The 21,142-nt window shown below is 63.8% G+C and overlaps 2 protein-coding genes across 5 annotated transcripts; one reads left to right on the top strand and one right to left on the bottom strand.

Annotated features, from left to right (window-relative positions):
- Positions 1-2,684: 2,684 nt before the first annotated feature.
- On the top strand, positions 2,685-4,877 carry NUDT18 (nudix hydrolase 18). Its single transcript, XM_004460231.5, is given in 5 exon segments — positions 2,685-2,988; positions 3,751-3,964; positions 4,146-4,555; positions 4,557-4,643; positions 4,645-4,877. Coding segments are annotated over 5 exon segments (972 nt in total). The 5' UTR covers positions 2,685-2,826; the 3' UTR covers positions 4,744-4,877.
- A 1,623-nt stretch (positions 4,878-6,500) lies between these two features.
- FHIP2B (FHF complex subunit HOOK interacting protein 2B) lies at positions 6,501-19,681 on the bottom strand. Of its 4 annotated transcripts, none has more exons than XM_071212697.1 (19): positions 19,593-19,681; positions 15,543-15,621; positions 13,612-13,784; positions 13,018-13,122; positions 12,788-12,910; positions 12,383-12,628; positions 12,078-12,274; positions 11,680-11,788; positions 11,368-11,444; positions 10,909-11,098; positions 10,184-10,329; positions 9,680-9,805; positions 9,403-9,493; positions 9,084-9,227; positions 8,613-8,753; positions 8,313-8,413; positions 7,988-8,110; positions 7,666-7,769; positions 6,501-6,823 (listed from the first exon to the last, which is right to left on the bottom strand). In XM_071212697.1, exons 1-18 carry the CDS (start codon positions 19,635-19,637, stop codon positions 7,673-7,675), a joined length of 2,313 nt encoding a protein of 770 aa, XP_071068798.1. In that variant the 5' UTR covers positions 19,638-19,681; the 3' UTR covers positions 6,501-6,823; positions 7,666-7,672. The 4 variants fall into 4 exon arrangements, with proteins under 4 accessions (XP_071068798.1, XP_058146031.1, XP_058146028.1 ...); XM_058290045.2 differs by having other exon boundaries at positions 6,687-6,823; positions 12,368-12,628; XM_058290044.2 differs by lacking the exon at positions 6,501-6,823 and having other exon boundaries at positions 7,543-7,769; positions 12,368-12,628.
- Positions 19,682-21,142: the final 1,461 nt, after the last annotated feature.

Here is a 21,142-nt window from a genome sequence, read left to right as displayed (position 1 = left end):
GCCGCCGGCTCCACCCCTGCAAGACCTGCCCTTTGCTCACTGTCCTGCTTCTGCTTCCAGACCCCCTGCGCTGACCCACGTACCACAGGCGTGTCACCCTCACAGCTGGCAGGGAGCGCAGAGCGTGTATAGCCAATGCCGCCTTCTTCTTACCAATTTTTTTGAGACTTTTAAATTTTATTTAAATAAGTTTAGACTTACAGAAGAGCCTCAGATACCCTTCACCCACCGTCCCCTAACATCCACCTCTTACCTAGCCGTGACACATCGGGCAAAACAGGAGGACATCGACGCGAATACAGCACCAAGGCTCGCCAAGCAGCAGGCTCTCCGGCTGCCACCAGCTTTTCTGCTAATGCCCTTTTTCTATTCCAGGACCCGCCCGGGCCTTCTTTTGACAGCCGGTCTAGGGGGTAGACGGGGTTGCCCAAGATGCCTTGGCAAGCTCGTGAAGCTGCTCAGCCTCCTCCCCCGGGGGGGCTGGCCCGTGGGGCTGCAGTGCGCCTCACGCTTCACCTGTGGTTAGGGGACCAGAAGTTTGCTCCTCCGCCACCCAACCGGCCCCAGCCTTGCCCCCACCCCCCATCCCTGAGCTGCCACGGGCCCTGGCACACACACTCCCCAGCACGTGCCCCTGTGCATGCCTGGAAACGGCTGGCGTGGGCTGCGTGCCCATGGGCGCTGAGGGCCCTGTCCGGCAGAGCCGACCAGTCCAGGCCATTCCTGCCCACTCCTGCGCCCGCTCCCCCCCGCCAGGTCTCTTGCCTCCTGGAAAAGGCACACCTGCCGGCGGCCTTTCCCAGCCTTTGGTTTGGGGGGGCCCCTCCTGGCTGGCTGGAAGTCTTTCAGCGTCTGGCTGCCTTGGGCTTCTCTTAGCTCTCCTCCCTCAGCGTTTCAGTGTCTTCCTCTGCAGACCTGGAAGGGCTGGGGACCCCTCCTCACCCTGACCCCCCCACCCCACCCCCCCACCCCCAATTTCTGCAGCTCCTCTCAGGGCATGGGGCCTTTGCCTCACGTGACCCTCCGGAGCTGCCGTCCTTCCGGCTGCCTGGCCGCCTGGTGTTTATCTGAGGCTGCTTCGGAGCTGCAGGTCCTCGCCCAGACATGACCTCACTCTTTCAAATCATCCCCGGCGGCAGCAAGGAGTCTGGGAACCACGCTGCGCCTACTTCACAGATGGCAAGACTGAGGGGCAAACGCGGGGCCACCTAACCGACGGGCTGCTCTGCATTCTCGGGGGCAGATTCTCAGCCCTGCACGTTCAGATGTCTGGGAGGGGAGGGGTCTTGGATCGGGCAGGGGGTCCGCCGCCCTCGCCAAATGGCCCTGCCTCCGGGGAGACTGCACCCTGTGCCGTAGGTGAGAGGTGACTCGGGAGGCCGGCAAGGTGGGGTTCCTGAAGAGGAGCCCATCCTATGGGCGCCCCCCACCCCCCCCGCAGGCACATTTGAAGAGGGCGGGGGGGGGGCTTCAGTCTGGTAGCAACAAGTCCAGTGGCCAGGAGGCCCGCGGGGAGGGCCACAGCGCTGCTCCCACAACACCTCACCTCGCCCTCCCAGCACTCCTGGGGAGGCCCAGGGCTTATGACCGCCCTAGAGGAGGAATCGGAGGTCCATGAGCCACCCCGCGAAGGAGAGCCAGCCAGCAAGCAGCGGCCGGCCTTTCCCCCTCAAGGCTTGGTGCCCCCTCCCCATGGCCACCCTCACCAAAACCCAGGAGGTGTGCAAAGCCAGCAGGAGGGGACAGCAGGGGGCGCCTACGTGGGGGGGAGCGCCTACGTGGGGGGGGCGCCTACGTGGGGGGGCGTACGTGGGGGGGCGCCTACTTGGGGGGGCACCTACGTGGGGGGGCGTACGTGGGGGGGGGCGCCTACGTGGGCGGGGCGACGCGTAGTGAGGCGCTCCGCCTTTGCCTGCTTCCCAGTTGCAGTCCAGCTGGCCCTGCCATCCTGCCCAGACAGAAGGCTCAAGGAAGTTCCCAGGAGGAGAGGCCAGGCTGGGAGAGGAGCCGGAGCTCGTCCCAAGAGCCCACACCCTGTCTCTCTGTGCCAGGCGCGCGTGCTCCCGGGGAGGGCAATCAACTGGAAGGGGCTTGGGGACCTCGTCCTGGCTGGGCCCAGTCGGCAGGGGAGAGGGGCCGGGGGCCGTGTGGATGTGTACGGCGGGCAGGGGGCGAGGCCGCGGAGGGGGGCCTGGAAGGGTCGTCCCTGACATGTCCTCCCGCGTCCTCAGCCCTGTCCCGCTCTGCCCGGCCCGCCTCCTGCCCACGCCAGCCCCCTGGCACTTGGCTTACGGCCCATCCCGTCAGTAAAGAAACCGGGGTCCCCTCCGAGGTGGGGGCGCACACTCAGTACGTTTTAAAGAAGAGAGTGGGGAGGGTGGTCTTCCGGGACGCAGCCGGAGGACGCGCAGGGCGGAGGGGGCCGGCGGGCCCGGGCCGCGGCCCCCGTGACGCCACCGCCCGCTTGTGACGTCGCCGGCCCCGGGGCGTCCCGCCCGCCGGCGGGCAGGAGGACTTGGCGCGCGGCCGCGGCGCGCAGGGACGCGCAGGGGAGAGCCGGGGGGCGGGGGCGGGGGCCGTGCGCGGGGCGGGGGGCGCGCGCGGGGCGGGGGGCGCTGACGCGGGGCCCCCGGGGCGCCTCGGCCCCTCCCAGGCTGGCCCCGCCCCGGGCCCGCGCCGGCCTATCGAGGCAGGCCGCGGGGGCGCGCGGGCTCTCCGCGCCGGGGCTCGCCGGGCCCTTCCGCGTTCGCGGGCGCGCGCGGGCCCGGGCTCAGGGGGAGGGGTCCCCGCGCGCGCCCCCCCCACCGGCGCCCAGCAGGGGGCGCGATGGCGGCGGAGGAGCTGGCGGGGGCGCTGGCGGCCGTGCTGGGGGGCCGGGGGCCGCGCGTGCGGGGCTGGGACTCGGCGCCCGCCGAGGCGCCCGCGGCGGCCGTGCGGCTGCGGAGGGACGTGTGCTACGTGGTGCTGGCGGTGTTCCTCAGCGAGCAGGTGAGCGGGCCCGCGCCCCCCGCCGCCGCCGCCGTGCGCCGGGGGCCCGCCCGGGTCCGCCAAGCACCGGCCCTTCCGCGCGCCCCCGCGCCGGGGTGGGGGCGGGGGCTGCGGCCCAGCCCCGCGATGGTCCCTGCCTACAGAGGGGGAAACTGAGGCCCCGGAGCTTCGTAGAACTTGTTCCTTGTGTGGCAGGGCCTTGAGAGGAGGGCCTACTTCTCCCCTTTTTACAGGAATCTGTAGCCCAGCGCCCGGAGGGCAGGGGGCTCTCGAAGGTTTGTTGAGCGCCTCCAAGACCTCCCTGGGGTCCTTCTAGGTTGTTTGGTGCCCGACCCTGTGCAAGGTCCTGCAGTGATGGGTGGAAGCGGTCAGGCCCATGGATTAGTGTGGGGGCGTGTGTTTCAAAACAGTGAGGTCAGTGTAAACCACGTGGGGAGGTGGCAGTCACATAGTGGCAAATCCGCAGGCACACAGACCCTCACTCTCAGGGGGCCTAACCCCCAGCCCCCAAAGCAGCTCCCGGGACTCCGCCGCTTCCTGGAATGGAAGCCTCTGAATCCACAGAGGCAGGCAGGAAGCAGTCACGCAGGGACCTGTCTCGCGGGCAGCTCACCCACTCGAGGGGGTCTCCTCGGAAGGGGCGATTGGGGGGACCGAGCGGGCGGTCCTCAGGGCCAGGGAGGCATCTGGCCGTGCCGCTTGCTCCGGGGGCTCCAGGCGGCCTGCGGGGTGGTGGGGTGAGGATCCGCTCTCTCCCTTCAGGACGAGGTGCTCCTGATTCAGGAGGCCAAGAGAGAGTGCCGCGGGTCCTGGTACCTGCCCGCGGGGAGGATGGAGCCGGGCGAGACCATCGTGGAGGCGCTGCAGCGCGAGGTGAGGGAGGAGGCGGGGCTGCAGTGCGAGCCGCTGACGCTGCTGTCGGTGGAAGAGCGGGGCCCCTCCTGGATCCGCTTCGCGTTCCTGGCTCGCCCCACAGGTAGGTCCCACCTGGCGGCAGGGTGAGCAGGAAGCCCCCTTCCCCCCAGCCAGCCTTATTCTGGCATTGCCGGATTCCAGCCAGAGGAACTCTGGGCTCCCTCCCTGGGTCAGGGCTGGTGGCACCTGCTGTCCCTTTTACTCTGACCGACCCCTCCCGCCCCCGCCCTGTCCTCCTCTAGGTGGAGTTCTCAAGACCTTGAAGGAGGCTGACGCGGAGTCGCTGCAGGCCGGCTGGTACCCGCGCACCTCCCTGCCCACGCCTCTGCGAGCCCCTGACATTCTGCCCCTGGTGGAGCTAGCTGCCCAGTATGGCCGGCGAGCCAGGCACCCTGTCGTGCTGCCCCAGGAGCTGCCCTGCAGCCTGGTCTGCCAGCGGCTGGTGGCCACCTTCACCGGCGTCCAGGCGGTGTGGGTGTTGGTGGGGACAGTGGGGGTGCCCCACTTGCCGGTCACCGCCTGCGGCCTCACCCCCACGGAGCAGCGGGGCGGCATCAGGGTGGCCGTGCTGCGGCTGCTGCGGGAGTGCCTGGCGCTGCACCACTTGGCCGTGGAGACCAAAGGGCTGCTTGGGCTGCAGCACCTGGGCAGGGGACCGGTCAGACGGCGTCTGCCTCAACGTGCTGGTGACAGTGGCGTTCCGGAACCCCGATGCCGGGGACGAGCCCCCGAAGGTTCGCGGGGGAGAACTTCTTTTGGTGGAAGGTGATGGAAGAAGATCTGCAAAGCCAGCTCTTACAGAGGCTCCGGGAATCTTCTGTCATCCCGGTCAACAGATAGGAAGGGGCCGGAGCGAGCTGGGCATCTGTAGGCTGCACGCTGCTGGAGCAATTTCCTGCACGGAGGCAGGAGGCTGGAAGTCTGGGGGTCTTGATGCGCTGGGGTTCTCCTGGGTGTCAAGGGGATTCTTTCTCCTTCATGATACAATGCTCCCACCGGGAGGGGGGCAGCGCCTTTAGCCAAGCTGGGAGCCCACGGCTCAGGATCCTAAGGGTGACTCCAGAGGGGAGGTGGGAACTTTCTGACCCCCAGAGGGCACATATGCACCGTGTTCTACGCCCACCTGGGGAAAGGCTTTGGGGCACGTGGAGCGGGGCGCTGGGGGCGGTCCTGCCGGCAGGTGGAGTAAACGGGCCTTGCCTTCCTCGTCTTCGCTGCCTGTATGTGTCTGTGGGCAGGAAGTGAGCGGGAAGGGGGGACCTCTGTCCAGAGGCAGGAGCTGCTTCTCTTGTTCCGTGACAGCCACCCAGGCCTTGTCCAGAGGCACGCTGCTGCAGCAGGGCCAGCCTGCTGCCGTCCGTCCAGGCCTGGGCCCGGGGTGCGCTTTGTCTCCTCTGCTGGGCAGGGGTGTGACGTGGGCGGTAAACCCAGCTCTACCGCAGCCACGGCTTGCACACCCAGAACAAGACAGAGCCTCAGGCTCTTTGTCCTCAAGCCGCGGGCTCTGCTCCCTTCCCTGCCACTTGCCAGCCCCCAGGTTTGCGCCTCTGCCTTTTTACAGCTTCAGCCCAAGCCAGACCAAAACTCTTTCTTCCTCTTCCCTCAGCCCAGCTGAATCATAGGATTTATTTTTTTGTCAAAAGAGCGTCACTAAAAATTAACAGCCAAAGTACATTCTGTGCTAGCCATACAGATTGTGCAGATTTCTGACTAAGCAGGGCAACCCTCAAATGGACTTGCGTTCTAGCTGCAAGGGCCAGGGTAACCTCAGAGGCCCTTTCCCAGCGCCCTCCCCTGCCTGTCCTGGCAGCTGCCAACTCCTCTTGCTGGTCCCCGGGGCCGTGCTAAGGGGCCTGTGTCTTCTCAGAGGTCAAACATCTTCTGGAACTAAACCCCGGTATTGTCTCACTTCTCTGGATACTCCAAGGAACCCACCTGTCCATTCCACTAAGGGGGGCGATGGTGTTTGTGCCGCTAGTAATTTAGCCGAGTTTTTCAATCCCACATTGGAATCCCTGGAGGGTTTTAAAGAACATTCTGGGCTCTACCCCCATTTAACTGGTGGAAACTGAGGCCTGGGCACTGAGTTTAAAAAGCAGCCTGGGTGATCCTGACATGCCCCGAGCAGCGTGCCACGGACCAGCCCTTTCTCCAAGTTCGCAGCTTTGCCCTACCCTGGAGTACTCTTGGTACCCAGAGACCCTCTCCCCACCCTGGTTTAGGGCCAAAGTTTTGAAAATATGAGCCCCACTGTTTACAACTGAGAGTCATCCGAGGAACCCCCTAAACAGACAAAATGAAAGTGACATGCAGATGCTAGCAGTGGCTCGTTCCCCTCTGATGTCTTGAGGGCTAGCAGCCTCCAAGGGAAGCCCAGCAGACGTGGCGCTGATCGGCCAAGAGTCTGGTTGCTGGCAGGAACCGAGGACTAGGGCACATGCACTGCCAGGGCCTGTCTGTTTACCACCTCATCACACACCACCCGCCTCCGCTCCGGGGCTGGAAAAGGAACTTGTCTTCCTCGGGGGAGGAAGGTGGGCCCGCATGAGCAGAGGCTGCCTGGGCAGAAGGACACAGAGGCTGGAGAAGAGCAGATCTGCTGTCCACACAACCACACCCGTTTATTGCTGAGCTGTCTTGGGAGACACCACACAAATGCCAAAGTGCATTGAAGGACGCGGGGGGGGGCACTGTGATTCCCAGACCCTCGAGTCCAAGAGTCCAGACACGGTTCGCCCCCAGAGATCCGCTCCCCCGGTGCCGTGTTAGCACAGACGTTGTGCACGTGCTCACACACATGTGCACGGTGTTTCCCGGAGCGGTGGCTGAGCCCTCCCCAGCTTGCAGGAATACGGGAGAGGTAGAGGTCATCGAGTTTCCTCCTCTTTCGTGTCACCCCTTGGCAACCTGTGCCCGGCTTCTAGAAACGGCATGGGCAGGAAAAGGAAGCAAAAGGGGCTCCGGCCTGCTCCTCCTTGCCCAGGAGCACAGCCAGTGACTGCAGCCCTTGCCGTGAGGTAATGCCTGGCACCGCCTGTGTGTTCCTGCAGGTCGAGGCAGATTCGGGGCGGGTGGGGTGGCAGACCCAGCCACAGAGGGCATGCAGGGAGAAGACACCAGGGCCGGCTGCCTGAGCCCCAGCCCCGCCCCGCCTGGCTGTGGGGGCCTGCGGTGGCCCCTGCTGTACCCCGATCACCCCTGCTCCCCCAGAGTAGTCCATGGAGAACCCGGGGCGGGGGGGGGAGGCTGAGCAGACTGCTGAGGGCAAGGCCTGGCCTCCCCAGGGCTTGGACCCTCTCTGCCCAGGTGGGGTGGACCTGCTGAGACGGGTTCAGTAGGCGCCAGGGAGAAACCAGCCGGAGCCTGGCACCCACCTCTCCATCTCCCTAGGCTGCAGTTGCATCAAGGCTCTCATTAGCAGCGGCCTCCGCCTGGGTGCGGAGCATGCTTTGGGCATTTGCCAGGAGGCGGCTGGGAATTTTGCAACAGTCTGCAGAAGGAGGGGGCTTCCTTGCGCTCCTCTTTGCTGCCTCTTCTCCGTGGGTCAAGCCGAGAAGGCAGGGAAAAAACACCAAGCGGCAGCAGCTTCTGTGATACCTAATGGGGCCCCCGGCTCCTGGGACGCCGTTCCTGAGCAGCCCCTCAGGCCCTCTGCTCTCACCCCTGGACTTGAGTCACGAGTCTTGGCCCTGGCCAGTCACGGCCAGTACGGGAAGGGCGATAGGCACAGCAATCAGCAGAGCCCGGGGCCTGGGTGCTCACCTGGCCATCACCCAGCTCCTCCAAGAAGGCCCCGAGGATGCCGGGCCGCCTGGGAAGCCGTCTCTTTTGCTCTGGTGGCATCTCGTACCTCGGACGGCCACGCCCTGAAACCCAGTGTGGTCTGGTCAACAAGCCACGGTGGCCCTGAGGACTTCCGGGAGCCAGAGCCCTGGCCTCTGGAGAGGCAGGGGAGACAGGGCCAAGCTGCCCCCGCCCCGGCGAGGAGAGTGGCGGCGGGCACACGAGGCAGGGACAGTCCTTGGGTAGAGGTGGGACAGGAGCCTCCCCACCCGTCGTCCTGGCGGCTCAGATCTGCCCTTACGGGGCTGGGGAGAGGTTCAGGCGAGGACCGTGGGGGGGAAACTTGACGAAGGCGATGGCAGCCAGCTCCTTGCAGAACTCCTCAAGCACTACCACTCCCTGGAGGAGGGTCTGATGGTCCAGCCTGAGGGGAGACGGCAGGGGGTCACGGCTGGGAGGAGGGGAGCCTGTGCCCAGAGCGACGCGCCAACTGCAGCAGGGCCTGACCCAGCGGCCAGACACCTCTCAGGCAGAGGACAGCCCTCCTGCCCTCACCTGCGCGCACGCCTGGCCCCTCCCCTCTCCCCCTCCCCCACCCGGGGCACCCACTTCCCCTGGTTACTTACTGCTCCCCAGGGAGCTGGCCCATCAGCTGCTTTCTCACGAGGAGCAGTTTGCCTGGGAACTGGGGTACCCTCTGAATTCTCTGCATCAAGTCCCCAATCACCTAGAGTGGGGGTCCGCAGAAGGTGCCAGCGACACTCTAGCTAGGCCCCCCCGCTCTCCCGTGCTGCAGGGGTGCACCGGGTACTTTTCCCTGGCCCTGGCAAGGGCGCCCCCCTCCTCCAGCCCCCCCGACCGGCCCACTGAGGCGCTTGCGGACCCTTCCCCTTCTGGCCCCCACCCCCAGGTCGGGGCGCCCTTACCCTGACGAGCACGGAGAAGAGGCTCCGACAGCCAGGGGCCAGGTTGACGTAGGGGTCCAGGAGGTACTCGTGGATGTGGGGGTGGGGGAAGAGGGCGAGCCGGGACAGGACGGAGGTCACCTGCAGGTTCAGGCTGTAGGGCTGGAGGGAGACGCGGGGACGCTGAGGGTGGGCGGGGGGCGGTGAGCGCCTCTGCACGCCCCCAGCGCGGCGCCCGCCGGTGCGAACGTGTGCGGGGGCGGGAAGGTGCCGTGGAGTGTGTGTCATGGATCGCCTGGGGCCCAGGGCCAGACGTGTCAGGGCGCGCGGCGCAGAGGCGAGATGGGGCTCCCCGCCGGCGGGAGTCGGGGTGGCGGGGGGAGGGCTCTGAGAACCCCGGGGGCGTTGACTCCCCCCACGTCCGCCCCTGCTCTCCGGCGCTGGCCTGGACCCCTGCGGGCCCTTCCCCGCGGCCCCGGGGTCACCTGCTACCTGATCCAAGATCCGGGACATGCGGTCAAAGAGCATTTGCAGGAAGGGACCCTCAAAGAAAGGCCGCTCAGGCTCGTGGGGATCCAGGGGGGTGGGGCCTCGGGGCCAGCCCCAGGGGGCGACTCGGGTGCTGCACTCCTGGAACTGCAAGAGGAGAGAAGAGCTGGGGACGGGGCCGGGGGTCGGCAGGAAGCGGCACAGGGAGGGAGGGCTGGGAGCACCGTGGGCCGTATTGGCGGAGGGGGGGGGGGCGCGAGGGCGGGTCTATCGCACCAGGGGCTCGGGGAGGAGCAGGGAGCTGGCCGAGGCCGGCCCTCACCAGTCCGTAGGCGTCGTGCACGTAGGTGTCGTAGCCAGTCTCCTCCAGGAAGGCAGAGGTCTTGGCTTCCTCAGGAACCAGGCAGAGGAAACTGAGGCACAGAAGCCGGGGGTGGGGGGGTGGAGGAGCTCCACTGGGCTCGCGGCTCCCCCCCTCTCAAACGTGGGTGGGAAGCAGCCCTGGGGGGGCCGGCCTCCCCCTGGCTGGACCCGTCGGGGCTGGCGCCGAGGACGGGACCAGATGCGCCTGGCTCGGGTGTCCTAGGACCCCTCCCCACCTGTTGACGATCTCGGTCACGGCCGTTCTCCCGTCGGAACTGGTGGCGGGAACGGGGGGAGGCTTTGGGGAGGGCGGGAAGCCGGCCTCGAAGGCGTCGGGGAAGTACGGATCTTCCTCCAGGTCCCTGGGTGGAGGGATGCGGGAGGCTGCGGGAGGCTGCGGGGGGGCTGCGGGAGGCTGCTGGGAGGCTGCGGGAGGCTGCTGGGAGGCTGCTGGGAGGCTGCTGGGAGGCTGCGGGGGCTGCGGGAGGCTGCGGGGGCTGCGGGGGGGCTGCGGGAGGCTGCTGGGAGGCTGCGGGGGCTGCGGGAGTCTGCGGGGGCTGCGGGGGGCTGCGGGAGGCTGCGGGGGCTGCGGGAGGCTGCGGGGGCTGCGGCGGCTGCGGGGGCTGCGGGGGGCTGCGGGAGGCTGCTGGGAGGCTGCGGGGAGGCTGCGGGGGCTGCGGGGGACTGCGGGGCACCCCGCAGGGGCGGGGCGGGGGGCCCCGGGGGCGGGGCTCACTCACAGCGCGTCCTCGTAGCTCTCGGGCTCGGGCGCCCCGCAGGCCACGTACGCGCGGCCGTCCAGGTGGCGGAGCACCAGGCTGCGCAGCACGCGCTCGTGCGGCTTCTGGAGCAGCTCCTCGAACAGCCGCAGCGTGGCGATGCTGATCTGCGGAGCGCGAGCCGTCACGCCGCACCCCGGCCTTCGGGGGACCCAGGGGCCCCCACCCGCCCGCGCCCAGGGCTGCCCTGGACATCCTCCAGGGAGCGCCTCCCCGGGCCAGAGCGGAGGCGGCAGGCTCGGGGGAGTGGGCGAGGCGTGGCCACCAGGAAGTTGGGGTGGTCCGTTGAGTTGGGAATTTGACGTGCAATATTGGGCAAACCAAGTAGCTTTTCTGTGCCTACGTTTCCACGCATGTAAAATGGGACTATCGGCCTCACCTACCTCACAGAGTGGTTGTGAGCCTCAAACCAAATAAACATAAAAGCCATTTGCAAAATATAAAGGGCATAAAAAGGATGCTCTCACAAAAAGTTACTTTGTGACAACAGCAGTCTGGCTACCAGTCGCAGTGTCACTTTTGGGGTGGGGCCGGGAGGGAAGGGGGTTCCTAGAGAACCACCTGGAAAAGCTAATGAAAATGGGAAGCAGCACTCAAATCTCTTTGGCAGGGGTGGGGGATGGGTTGCAAGGGGGAAGATTCTGGAAGGGAAGCAGCGAGGAGAGAAGAGCGGCCCCCAGCCTTACCTCGTCGGAAAGGTGGTCACAGTGCCCGATGAGGAGCGCGCACAGATCGCGGGGTCTGTCCTGGGGGGCCTCGGGCTGCCCGTCGGGGCCCACCAGGAAAGCCACGGCCTCCCGCAGCAGAGCTGGGGAGCGGAGCTGACGCAGCAGAACGGTCAGGAGGGCGGTGGATGTCAGGATGCTCTGCTCAGACCTGCGGCGGGAGGGCACCTCAGCCCGGCCCGGGGGGGCTTGCGGCAGGCGGGCAGGAGTTGCGCCGCGTAGGGTGGCCGAGGGCTCGGTCCACGGACAGAAGCCTTTGCGAGGGCTGGGCGCTGTGTGCCCGGGCACGGGCCTGGCAGACGCGCGCCGGTGGGGTCCACAGCCGGGTTCTGGCCAGGGAGGCCTCAGGCACAGGCAGGGGCTTGGCGGGACGGGGAGTTGGGGCCACGCCCCAGCCCTGCCCTGGGGACACTGGCTTACACGTGCGTGAGCTGGGGCTGCAGGGTCTCCACAAATAACTTCTGCGCGACGGCCCTGGCCAAGGCATCTGCGACAACCTGGGCGTCGGAAAGCGTGTCTTAAACGCGTTTTGCATCGCTAATTCTCTGCTGAGAAAGAGCCGTGTGCCTGCGCAGCTAACACCGACGGGCACGCACGGGGCTGTGCTCGGCGGCGGGTAGAGCCCGTGTTCCCGGGCACCTGCTCCACCCATCCTCAAGGCGGAGGCAATGGCGTGGAGTTGGGGGGCGACCCTGCCACAAGAGCCCCCCGTGCCTGCCCGCCCCGTCTCACCGTGTGCGCCTCCAGGATGAGGTGGTCGCAGTAATCGAACCAGCCCAGGAAGGCGGCCAAGGCCTCCTTGCCGGGGAAGGAAGCCTCGTCTGACGGGGCACTGGGCAGCCTGCGGGAGAGGAGGGAGCGCAGCTGCTGCTACGTCTTGACATTCATTCGGGAAGCCGCCCCTGCCCCCTCTCCTTCCCACCTCTCTTGCTGGGAGTCAGTTCTACCCGGGATTGTGGGGTCCGGAGGCAGCCAGTGGGAAATCCCCTTTGAGAGTGAGAAGACCCTTGGGGAGCAGCTGGGACCTGGGGAAGGGGTGCGCCCGCAGGGGTCCCCAGGCTGCTTGGGATACAAAAAGAACCAGCGGCCGGAAAGACCGGCTCCCCAGCCTTCCCCGGCCAAGGACGCACCTCCAGCTGATGCCCTCCAAGGCCGCAATGTCCGCGGGGTCCAGGCAGGCGGGCATGGACCGGTACTGCTGGCACAGGTGCTCGGCGACGGCGCGGCAGCAGGGGCTGCTCTGGACCAGGTAGGCAGCCGCCGGCTGCGAAGCCACGCTGACCAGGAGCAGCAGGTTCTCCTGGGCCTTCAGGGCCACCCGGCTTCTCTAGGGAACAGGGACACGACTTCAGGGGCGTGCGCCTGCACCCCGCCGTCTCCTGCCAGCCGCTCACCTGTCCCCGTCCCCCGCCTGCCCCACCTCTGCAGCAGCCACCTTGCTCTTGCACAGCGCCATCAGGGAAGTGACCAGGCTGCTCTCTCCACCCCCAGCCTCCGGCGCTTCGGTCTCCGCAGACGGCCGGGTGTCCGAGGCCTCGGCCCCGCAGGGCTCCCCCCAGCGCGCGGGGGCCCCGTCAGAAGCCCTGTTGTGGGGGTGGGCCTTGTCCCTGCAGCTGGCCGCCCCTGCAGGTGGGGCGGTGGGCTCTCTGGCTGCCTTCGTCCCGGCGACCATCTTTTTACCCTGCAGAGAAGGCAGGTGAGCCGGGCCACGGCGGGGACCCCAACCCGCAGCCCCCCGGAGAATGCAGGCCGTGCCGGCTGCAGGGGAAGGGGCTTGAGGGCCTCGCTGGGTACCTGCCCTCTCAGAAGGCCTCCCCCCTGCCCCCGCAGAGAGGCTCACCTCCAGCAGGTAGGTGAGCAGGGCTGGGTCCTGCTGGATCTTGGCACACAGCACGCTGGTGAACTGTACCTCCTCCTTCTCCGAGAGGGAGCCAGGAACCGTCCCACTAAGTCGGAGAAGCTTCTGGAAGGGGAGCAAGGTAGAAACAGAGGGGAGGCAGCGAGCAGGGAAGACGGGCCATTTGCCCGGACCGTCACTCCTGGGCCCCTCCTGGCTGCTTGGCCCCTCACCTGCACGGGCCTGTGGACGTTGAGGTAGTGCAGGAGAGGGTGCTGCACCTGCGCCAGCACTTTGCTGAAGAACTGGAGCACCTGCTGCCGCATGCCTGGGGGGTACTGGGGGCCAGGGAGCAGAGCGCCCCGTTAGAGAGGGAGCCCCACGCTCAGGGGGCACCTTCTCCTCAACGCCGCCTTCCCTCCTCCTGTCTCTGACTGCCCTCTGCCATTTGATTCCCCCCATGCCCCTGCAGCTTTGCCACTATCCAGCGTGCTACATGCAGTCATCGGATTATCCTGCTCCTCCCCTCTAGAATGTAAGCGCCCCTGGAGCAGGAATTCTTGTCTGCTTAATTGCTGCTGCGTCCCCAGCATCTGGGACGCGGCCTGGCACGTGCGCCACGCGTCTTCGCTGGACGGACACTAACCGAACAAGAAGGGACACTCCTCCAGCCCTGGCGACGGCGAGGACATGCCGAAGTAACTGCACCAGGGCGCAAGCCTCTGGAGGACGGCGGGATGTTCCGGGTGGGATGGCCACAGCCCGTCCTCAGGACGGAGGGGCTGGCAGGACCAGGGGTCCGAGCGCCAGGCCCCGGAGGCACCCACCTCGGCCTTGCCCAGTGTGCACAGGGTCTCCAGGATCTTGTGCTGCAGCAGGTACTCCAGGCAGGGCCCGGCCTCGCCGGCGGCCGCCTGCTGCTTCTCCTCGTACACCAGGATGTCCAGCATTTGCTTCAGCCGCCAGGGAATGTCCGTCTTCTTGACGGGCGTGTTTTCATCTGAACCAAAATTCAGCAGGCGGGGATGAGCAGGCTGACACACTCCCAGCGCCGAGAAGGGGGCGGTTGTGCCCGGGGGGCTGGGGTCAAGCCCTGGGGGGCTCAGGGGCCTGAGGGCAGCTGAGACATAGGCCAAGGTGTTGGGGGAAACTGAGTTTGCATAGAAGGCCAGAGGAAATGGCAGCTCACGGCTGATGCCTCTGCCTTCCGGGTGAGGATACAGCCCGCAGGTGGAAACATGTCCGTGCGCCTTGGATTTATCGCAGGGATGATGCACTTTGGAGCAGGGACGCCTAGTAACCCTCCAGAGGAACCCGTGACCCTCTCCCCAGCAGCTGTTGCCAGGACAGCCTGTCCCCTCGGGCTCCGAGTGAGAAATTCTGAGCTCAGGCGTCTCTGTCGTATAATTCAGAGGCTGCGTTCTAGCAGCTTCTTGAGATGTGACCTGCTGGGACCTAGCACGTCCCTCTGACACCTGGGGACGGCAATGCTCTCGTTTTCTACAAGGCAGAAAAAACCTGTGCACCTGCTCCACCGATGCCAAGGCCCTGCTGGCAGGAACTGGTTGGTGGGCCTTTTATTTTTCTTTCGTTACCCAGAACCGAGTTTCAGGAGATGACTGTAGTTGTTTGAGGTTTGAGTTGTGGCATTTCGGGGCTGGCCTTGGAGCACCCCCTAGCTGTTCTTTAAGGTATAGGATCTTGAGCGAGGCAGCCGGCCCACCCGCTGCCCACACTGCTGGTCTGGGGATCGTTTTGGAAGTTATAGGCCTGGGTCCAGGGGAGGACCCCTCTGGGGTCGGAGTCCGTTCAGGACGCCGTCTATTCTCCTGGTGGGGTGGGGCTCCTGTCGAGAGAGCTCTTCAGTCTAAAGTGGGGGTTCTCCATTGAGGGTGATTCTGCTCCCCCCAGGGGGGCCTGGCGATGTCTGGAGACATTTAGGGGTCCCACCGCTGGGGGTGGGGGGTGTTACCACTGGCATCTAGTGGGCAGAGGCCAGGGTTGCTGCCGCACATCCTGCGAAGCAAAGGCTTTTTTTTGTCCCCACGACAAAGAACCATCCAACCCCAGTGTCACCGCGCCAAGGGTGAGAGTCCCAGCTCTCGGCCTCTCAGAGGGCCCTGAAGTGTCCATCTTTTCCATTTGGGCGCTGGCTCAGGCCCCTAAAGCCTTTTCGAAAAGTGTAGGCTGGACCCCATCCTGTCTGAACCAGGCAGTAGTGCTAGGGACGCGGGCAAGGGAAGCTGGCGGATATTTGTAGGTATCTCCCCCATAGCGGCAGACTGCAGCTGGACCGTGCAGTGCCCCGAGCCCAGGCACCCCAAGGCGCCAGCTCTCTGGGGTGTCAACTCAGGTAGAAGGACCCAGGCGTTTTTGGGCTCGGTTTCTATTCTTCCCTGACTTTAAGTCTACACCACGGAAAGGGCGTGGGGAAAGGGTGATTTGTTGCTGCTCTTTTCATCAGGAAACCTTGGGCACGAGCCCCCGGGGACTGTGGGCTCCTCTACCCAGCTGGCAGCTGGTGGTGCGGTGGCGCGCTACCTCCTCGGCCAGGGGAGCGCCCAGCCTCCTGGCCCCCCGCCCCCAGGTGAGGCCAGTCTCCAGACCCTCGTCTTCCCACCTCCTGGTGCTCTGTTGCCCTTGCCTCCATCAGCACCCCCCGTGGAGGTCACCTTCCCTGGGACACCTGCCTCCCAGAGCAGGCGCCCCTGCCTGCTGCTCCCTCCAGGTCCCTCGGCTGGGGAGGGCCAGGCCCCACCTGTGCTTTCGATGTAGTAGTGGGTGATGCCCTTCCAGTGCTCGACGAAGGCCTCCAGCAGGTCGATGCTGGGCTCCCGCTGCGGAGAGAGCAGACACGCGCTAGCCAGGGGCTGGCGCTCCCTCACCGGTTGCTAGGACACTCCACCCGGCTGGGGAGAGGCGCTCTGAACCAGGGCTTTCCAAGGGAAGAGAAACACGTTTTCTCCGTGTCCCCTGCGTGTTATCTCCGTATCTTGCCGACGATCGCCTGGCGCCTCTGCCCAGACACCCCTCCCTCCTAGAAATACTGCCAGCCCCAGGTCTGGAGGCGTGAAGAATTTTGGTGGGGAAACAGAGCATTTCAGCACGACACAGTTCTGCTACCGTGGAGGTGCGTACGGGAGAACAGGAGAGGCCCCAGAAGATGAAAGCAAAATTAAAATCAGAAGACAAGGCAGCCTGAGCCCTCGCAACCTGAGGGTCTGTGAAAACCCGTGCTCGAGGCCATGACAGGCTGGTTCCAGCCAGATGGCTCCTGCGGGCATAACCCTGAGAAGACGCCAGGCTTATAAGGTGCTTCCATCTTGGGTCCGAGCCCTCCAGCTGTGCGACCCTGCTCTGCTCCTGTCCACACCCCTGGCTGCCTTGCTCTTTTGGCCCTGGAGAATTCTGATTATGCAAACCCTGCAACCTCCCCCTTTGCCCTCCGTGCTCTCTCCATCTCCACACGCTGGCCCTTGAATGGATAACAACCACTTGCCCTGAACAGTTGCTCCCAAAAAAGGGCATTTCTTCTCTTGCCTTGCAGAGTAAATGTTGGCAGGAAAAAAGAAAGGCCTCATCAAAGACTCCCTGTCCACACACACTCATTTCTACCTCCAGGCCTTTGCCAGGGCCGCTGTGCCTGGGAGGCCCGCTGTGCCCCCGGGCTTGTCTAAATCCTACCAGAGCCAGGGAGTCCTGTCCAAGTCCGATGCTCTCTCTCACCTCAGGACTTACTGCACCACACAGTAAATTCTGAGTATCTACTCTTTAAATAATTCATTCAGCAAATAGCTTTTGAGTGTTCTACCATGTACAAGATACAATGTCAGATGCTTTGAGCAATACAGGATAACTAAAAACTAGTCCTCTTCGTCAAGAAAGTTATCAGCAAGAGAAGAATATGAAACCTTACTAAATGAACTACAAGGGTGTACTGTGACATCACAGAAGAGGAAAGTGACAGCTTGGAAAAAAGGGGTCACTTCTAACCAGCAGGAACAGTCTGACTGAGGAGGGGATGCCTAGACTGAAAGGCGAAGAACTGGGTTTCGACAATTAGAAATGAAGGGGGGAAGCAGATGTGGCTCAAGAGATTGAGCTCCCACCTACCACATGGGAGGTCCCAGGTTCAGTTCCCAATGCCTCCTAAAGAAGACGAGCAAGACAGCACCATGGGCTGGTGCCGTGAACTGACACAACAATATGACGCAACAAGAGATACAAGGAGGAAAACATAATGAGAGATGCAACAAAGCAGGGAGATGAGGTAGCTTGAGCGATTAGGCACCTCTCTCCCACATGGGAGGTCCCGAGTTCAGTTCCCGGTGCCACCTAAAAACAAGGAAGCGCAAAACAAATGAGGGGGTGGGGAGAAATAAATAAAAATCTTTTTTTTAAAAAAAATGAGGGGATGATAATTCATGCAGAAGGACCTCTGCAAAGAGTGTTTGGGGAGAGGACAGATTATTGAAGGTAGGGGGCCTAAGAACCTGGGTTGTTTTTGTTGGCAGTGGGGAGGAGATTGATGACATCTAGCCATTCTTCAGGAAGGTTCTTCCAACATTCGTGTGGGGGAGAGAAACCAAAGCTCAGAAAGCGCCTGGAAGGCCATTATAACGGAAAGGAGGCAACAGGGAAGCAGAGACCTTGAGGCACTCCCCTCCCAGCAGGCTATCTTGTCTTCTTTTCAAGTTCGGCTGTAGGGACAGCCCCCTTCTGAAGTCCACCTCCCTGGTCATTCCAAAGATACTGGCCCTAGGGCATCTCAGGACATTCCCGGCAGAGCAGCATCGCTGGGAGGAGGCTGAGCTCTCCGGGGCCGGGCTCGGGCTGCAGACCTCTGCCTGCCCCTCCAGAGTTCCGCAGGGTCAGTCCTCAGTGTTTACCACACGCCTCCACGCTCCTCAGGACGCTTTCCACGTTTGTCTCTTGAAAGCCCTCCTACCCTTGGCCAGCGCGACAGCTACCTTGCCATCTCTGTCGTGGGGGGGTTTCCTGCCTCAAAATTCATTTCTCGTCTCCTAAAATCTGGAGCTCGGCTTAACCCCCAGAGAACAATCCAGTAAAACTAAGCAGCCCAGAACCCAGGTTAGCCAATACAGGCTGTGAGAGAAGAGGCAGGACGATCTGCACCTGCTAGCCCCTGTAACTCCAGACCAAAGAATCTGTAACAGTCTTTCTTTTTGAAGAAAAAAAATATTTTTGAAGAGCCACAGCGAGTGTTACTCTGTTTCGTCAGAAGAGGGCAGGAGAGAGCACTCTTCCTCCTTAATGAAGTCAAGCCACCCACCGGGGTGGTGACCCGGCCTGGGGAAAGAACTAGACCTGAGATAAGCGGGGCAGAGAGGAAAAGAGGGGTCCCCTTCTCTCCCTGAAACCATGCTGGGCCTGCCAAACTTCCAAGACACCATCCACGTGCTGCGCCCACCATCACCTGCCCCCACTTCTCCCGCAGCCACAAGGCCTGAAACGCCCGCCGCATTGGACAGGCACGTCTCGAACCTTCTAGTGCAGACAAATTTCCCTGTGAGGTCATGGGATCACCTTCTAGGACGACACGGGAGGGGAGAAAGTAAAGATCATTTCTGGAACCCCTCCTGGGCGGGAGGCCCCCAGGCTGGGGTGTAAATGGGGCTGGGGGAGGTGGACAGCAGGAGCCTCTCACTCTTCACAGGCTGTCAGCTGTCATTCACGAGGAGTTTGGGAGAACTGGGGGGCAGGAAAGGGGGTGGAACCCAAGGTTGTTTCTCCTGCAACAATGTGATACACTAATCAGTTACAGGGAGGAGTTTTTCTACTATGGGATAAAAGAATGGTTAGCTTTACCGGCAGCGCCTTGGTTCCTTGTTACCTTAAACAGAGGGCATACCCCCACCCCTCATCCCCATCTAACGGCTTTGAATTTACAAACCACTTTCTACAGTGGCATTTTTTTTTTAAGGCGGTACTGAGGATTGAACCTGGGACCTCGTACATGGAAAGCAGGCGCTCAACCAGCGAGCTACACCCGCTCCGGCACTTTGAACGTTCTGAGAATGAAGCGGACTGCGGGTCCCCTCTGATCAGCCTTCACCACAATGGAAATGGCAAAAAGACAAGCTCTGATGCAACATGAAAAATCTAGATGTGTACGTCTCCTCGTCTCCCCACGGCCTTCCGGGCCCCGCCATAGGCTGGGGTCGTCCTGACTCAGTCTGGCTTCAGGCAGTGTGCGATGGTAGGTGGAGAGGTCCCCCTGTACACCCCCCCGGGGGGCTGGACGCCCCCAGGCCCTATTGGCCCGGGCTCGCGCAGGGGGCTCGGGCAGGGTCCCGGCACTTCCCGAGTAAAGGAGTGAGAAGGGAGGGTCAGGCCAGGCCCGTGCCATCTGAATGAGGCCCTGGAGTCTCCAGGCGGCTCGAGCAAGGGGAAGGGGCGCTTGCTTTTTAGGCTCAGGTGAGCAGGAAGGGAGGAGCGGGGAAAGAGGACGGCTAGGAGAGGCGGGGAGCGAGGGCTTGGGGAGAACTGGGCCAAGAAACTGTTGAGGGGCAGCGGCGTCTTGGAAGAGTTGGGACACTGGGAGAGACGCTGCGGGGCAGAAGGCGAACACAGGAAGCCGTTCGGGGAGAAGGAGCAGGAGCGGGGCGCGATCTGGAGAGGATCTGGGGAGCGCGGCGCGCCCGGGAAGGAAGCAAATGGGAGCGGGGTGCGGGGGGCGCGCAGGGGCGCCGGGGTGGGTCCCTGCGGCCCGGGGTCGGGGTCCCCGCCCGCGGCGCGCCCCGCGCCCCGCGCCCCGCCCGGCGCCCGCCCCGCGCCCCGGCCTCACCGCCCCCACGGCCTCCTGCAGCAGCGCCCCGAGCCGGCTCAGCATGATGGCGCCCGCCGCTCCCGGCCGCCGAGCGCGGCGAGACCGCCCGGCCGCGCGCGGAGGCGGGGCCCGCGCCGGCCCGCCCCTGCCGGGTGCGGGCGCCGGGGGCCGCGCGGGGACGTGGCCGCGTGGCGGAGAGGCGCGGGGCGCCCGCGGGGGAGCCCACGGGGCGTCCAGTGCGGGGGGCGGGGGGCGCGGGGAGGCAGGGACCCCGGGATCGCGGGGCTTCGGGGCCTGCCGGGCGCGCGGCGCAGGCGCCTTGGAGAGCCGGGTGGCAGCGAGCCAGCGAGCCCCAGGGCAGGGCAAGGGGGGCCCCGGGTGTGTGTGTGTGTCTCGTTCCTCTGTGAGTTGAGGGTTGTGGGGTCAGGCCACAGAGGGCCAATGAGCAACTTGAGACGAGCCCCAGGGCAGGACAAGGGGGGGCCTGTGTGTGTGTGTGTGTGTGTATTGCGGGGGTCTCAGTTCCTCTGGGGGTTTGTGGGGTCAGGCCACACAGGACCAATGAGCACCTTGAATTGTGCTAGTCGGAATTGGGATGTGCTGTGATTGTCAAACACTCCCGCTTTTTAAGACCTAGTAGGACAACAAGAAAATCTCACTCATAATGTTTCCTATTTGCTTACAGGTTGAATTTATTATGGATGACGGGCGTTGGGCGAGAAGAAGATCTTACTGAAATGAAGTCCCTTTCTTGCTTTTTGCCTTTCTCAGCTGTCTGTGTGGCCCACGCTGTTTCTATGCAACAGCCCCTTGACCCTTCCAGCCACACCAGGGAAAGGATGGAAGGCGGGTCTTCCTGGAAAATTATGCCCAAGGATTTCACAGACAGAACCCTGGATGTCACCGGGCAAAAGCAGGTTTGTTAGCCGATGGCTCTTTCTGGGCCTCCAGGTTCCTGCCTATGTCACTGACATAAAAGAACTTAAGGGCCGGCCACAGGGTAGGCGAGGGCCCAGCACACCGTCCAAGACAAGGGCTGCAGGAGTGCTGCAAGATGAGGCGCAGCGGGGTCCCCTTAGGCCTTCTGTGACCTCCCCTTCTCCCCTTTTCTAATGCTGGGGAGGGGCCCCAGCTGTTTGCTGGGCTGATTGGGTCCCTTATGATCCCCACCTGTGAGCTCTCAGGACCAGTGGGAGGCCTGTCTGGAGTTATTTGGGGCTTCCCTTTTATCCCCCAAAAGAGTTCCAGATGGGACCTCATGGCCAGAGTTTCCCAGGGTCTCTCCAGCTTTGTTCTTTAGTAGCAGAGGTTTTCTGGCGGGGTCTCACAGCCGTGTTCTCTGCCAAATCTCAGCCAGCCTCCCTCTTTGCCTATACTAACCTGCCTCGAGTTCTTTTCTACCCGTGCGTTTTTGTTTTATAAAGGTTTGTATTTTATTTTATTGTCTGTTTTTTTAAAAAAGATACGTAGATCACGTAAAATGTTACATTAAAAAAAGGAGGTTCCCATTTACCCCACTCCTCCCACATCAATACCCTCTTTCATCAGTATGGCACATTCATTGCATT

The sequence above is a fragment of the Dasypus novemcinctus genome, chromosome 29 (assembly GCF_030445035.2).
Source record: "Dasypus novemcinctus isolate mDasNov1 chromosome 29, mDasNov1.1.hap2, whole genome shotgun sequence".
Classification (NCBI taxonomy): Eukaryota; Metazoa; Chordata; class Mammalia; order Cingulata; family Dasypodidae; genus Dasypus; species Dasypus novemcinctus.
The sequence above is the reverse complement of the archived record's forward strand: the minus strand, read 5'-3'. Positions and strand labels throughout refer to the sequence as shown.

Excerpts from the sequence above, each read along its gene's own strand:
- FHIP2B (XM_058290045.2), bottom strand. The coding sequence starts at position 19,637 with ATGCTGAGCCGGCTCGGGGCGCTGCTGCAGGAGGCCGTGGGGGCG. Across the intron at positions 11,099-11,367 it reads CAGCCCCAGCTCACGCACGT|GTCTGAGCAGAGCATCCTGA; the intron begins GTAAGCCAGTGT and ends CTCCCGCCGCAG. Across the intron at positions 8,414-8,612 it reads TCTTCTCCGTGCTCGTCAGG|GTGATTGGGGACTTGATGCA; the intron begins GTAAGGGCGCCC and ends CCCCCACTCTAG.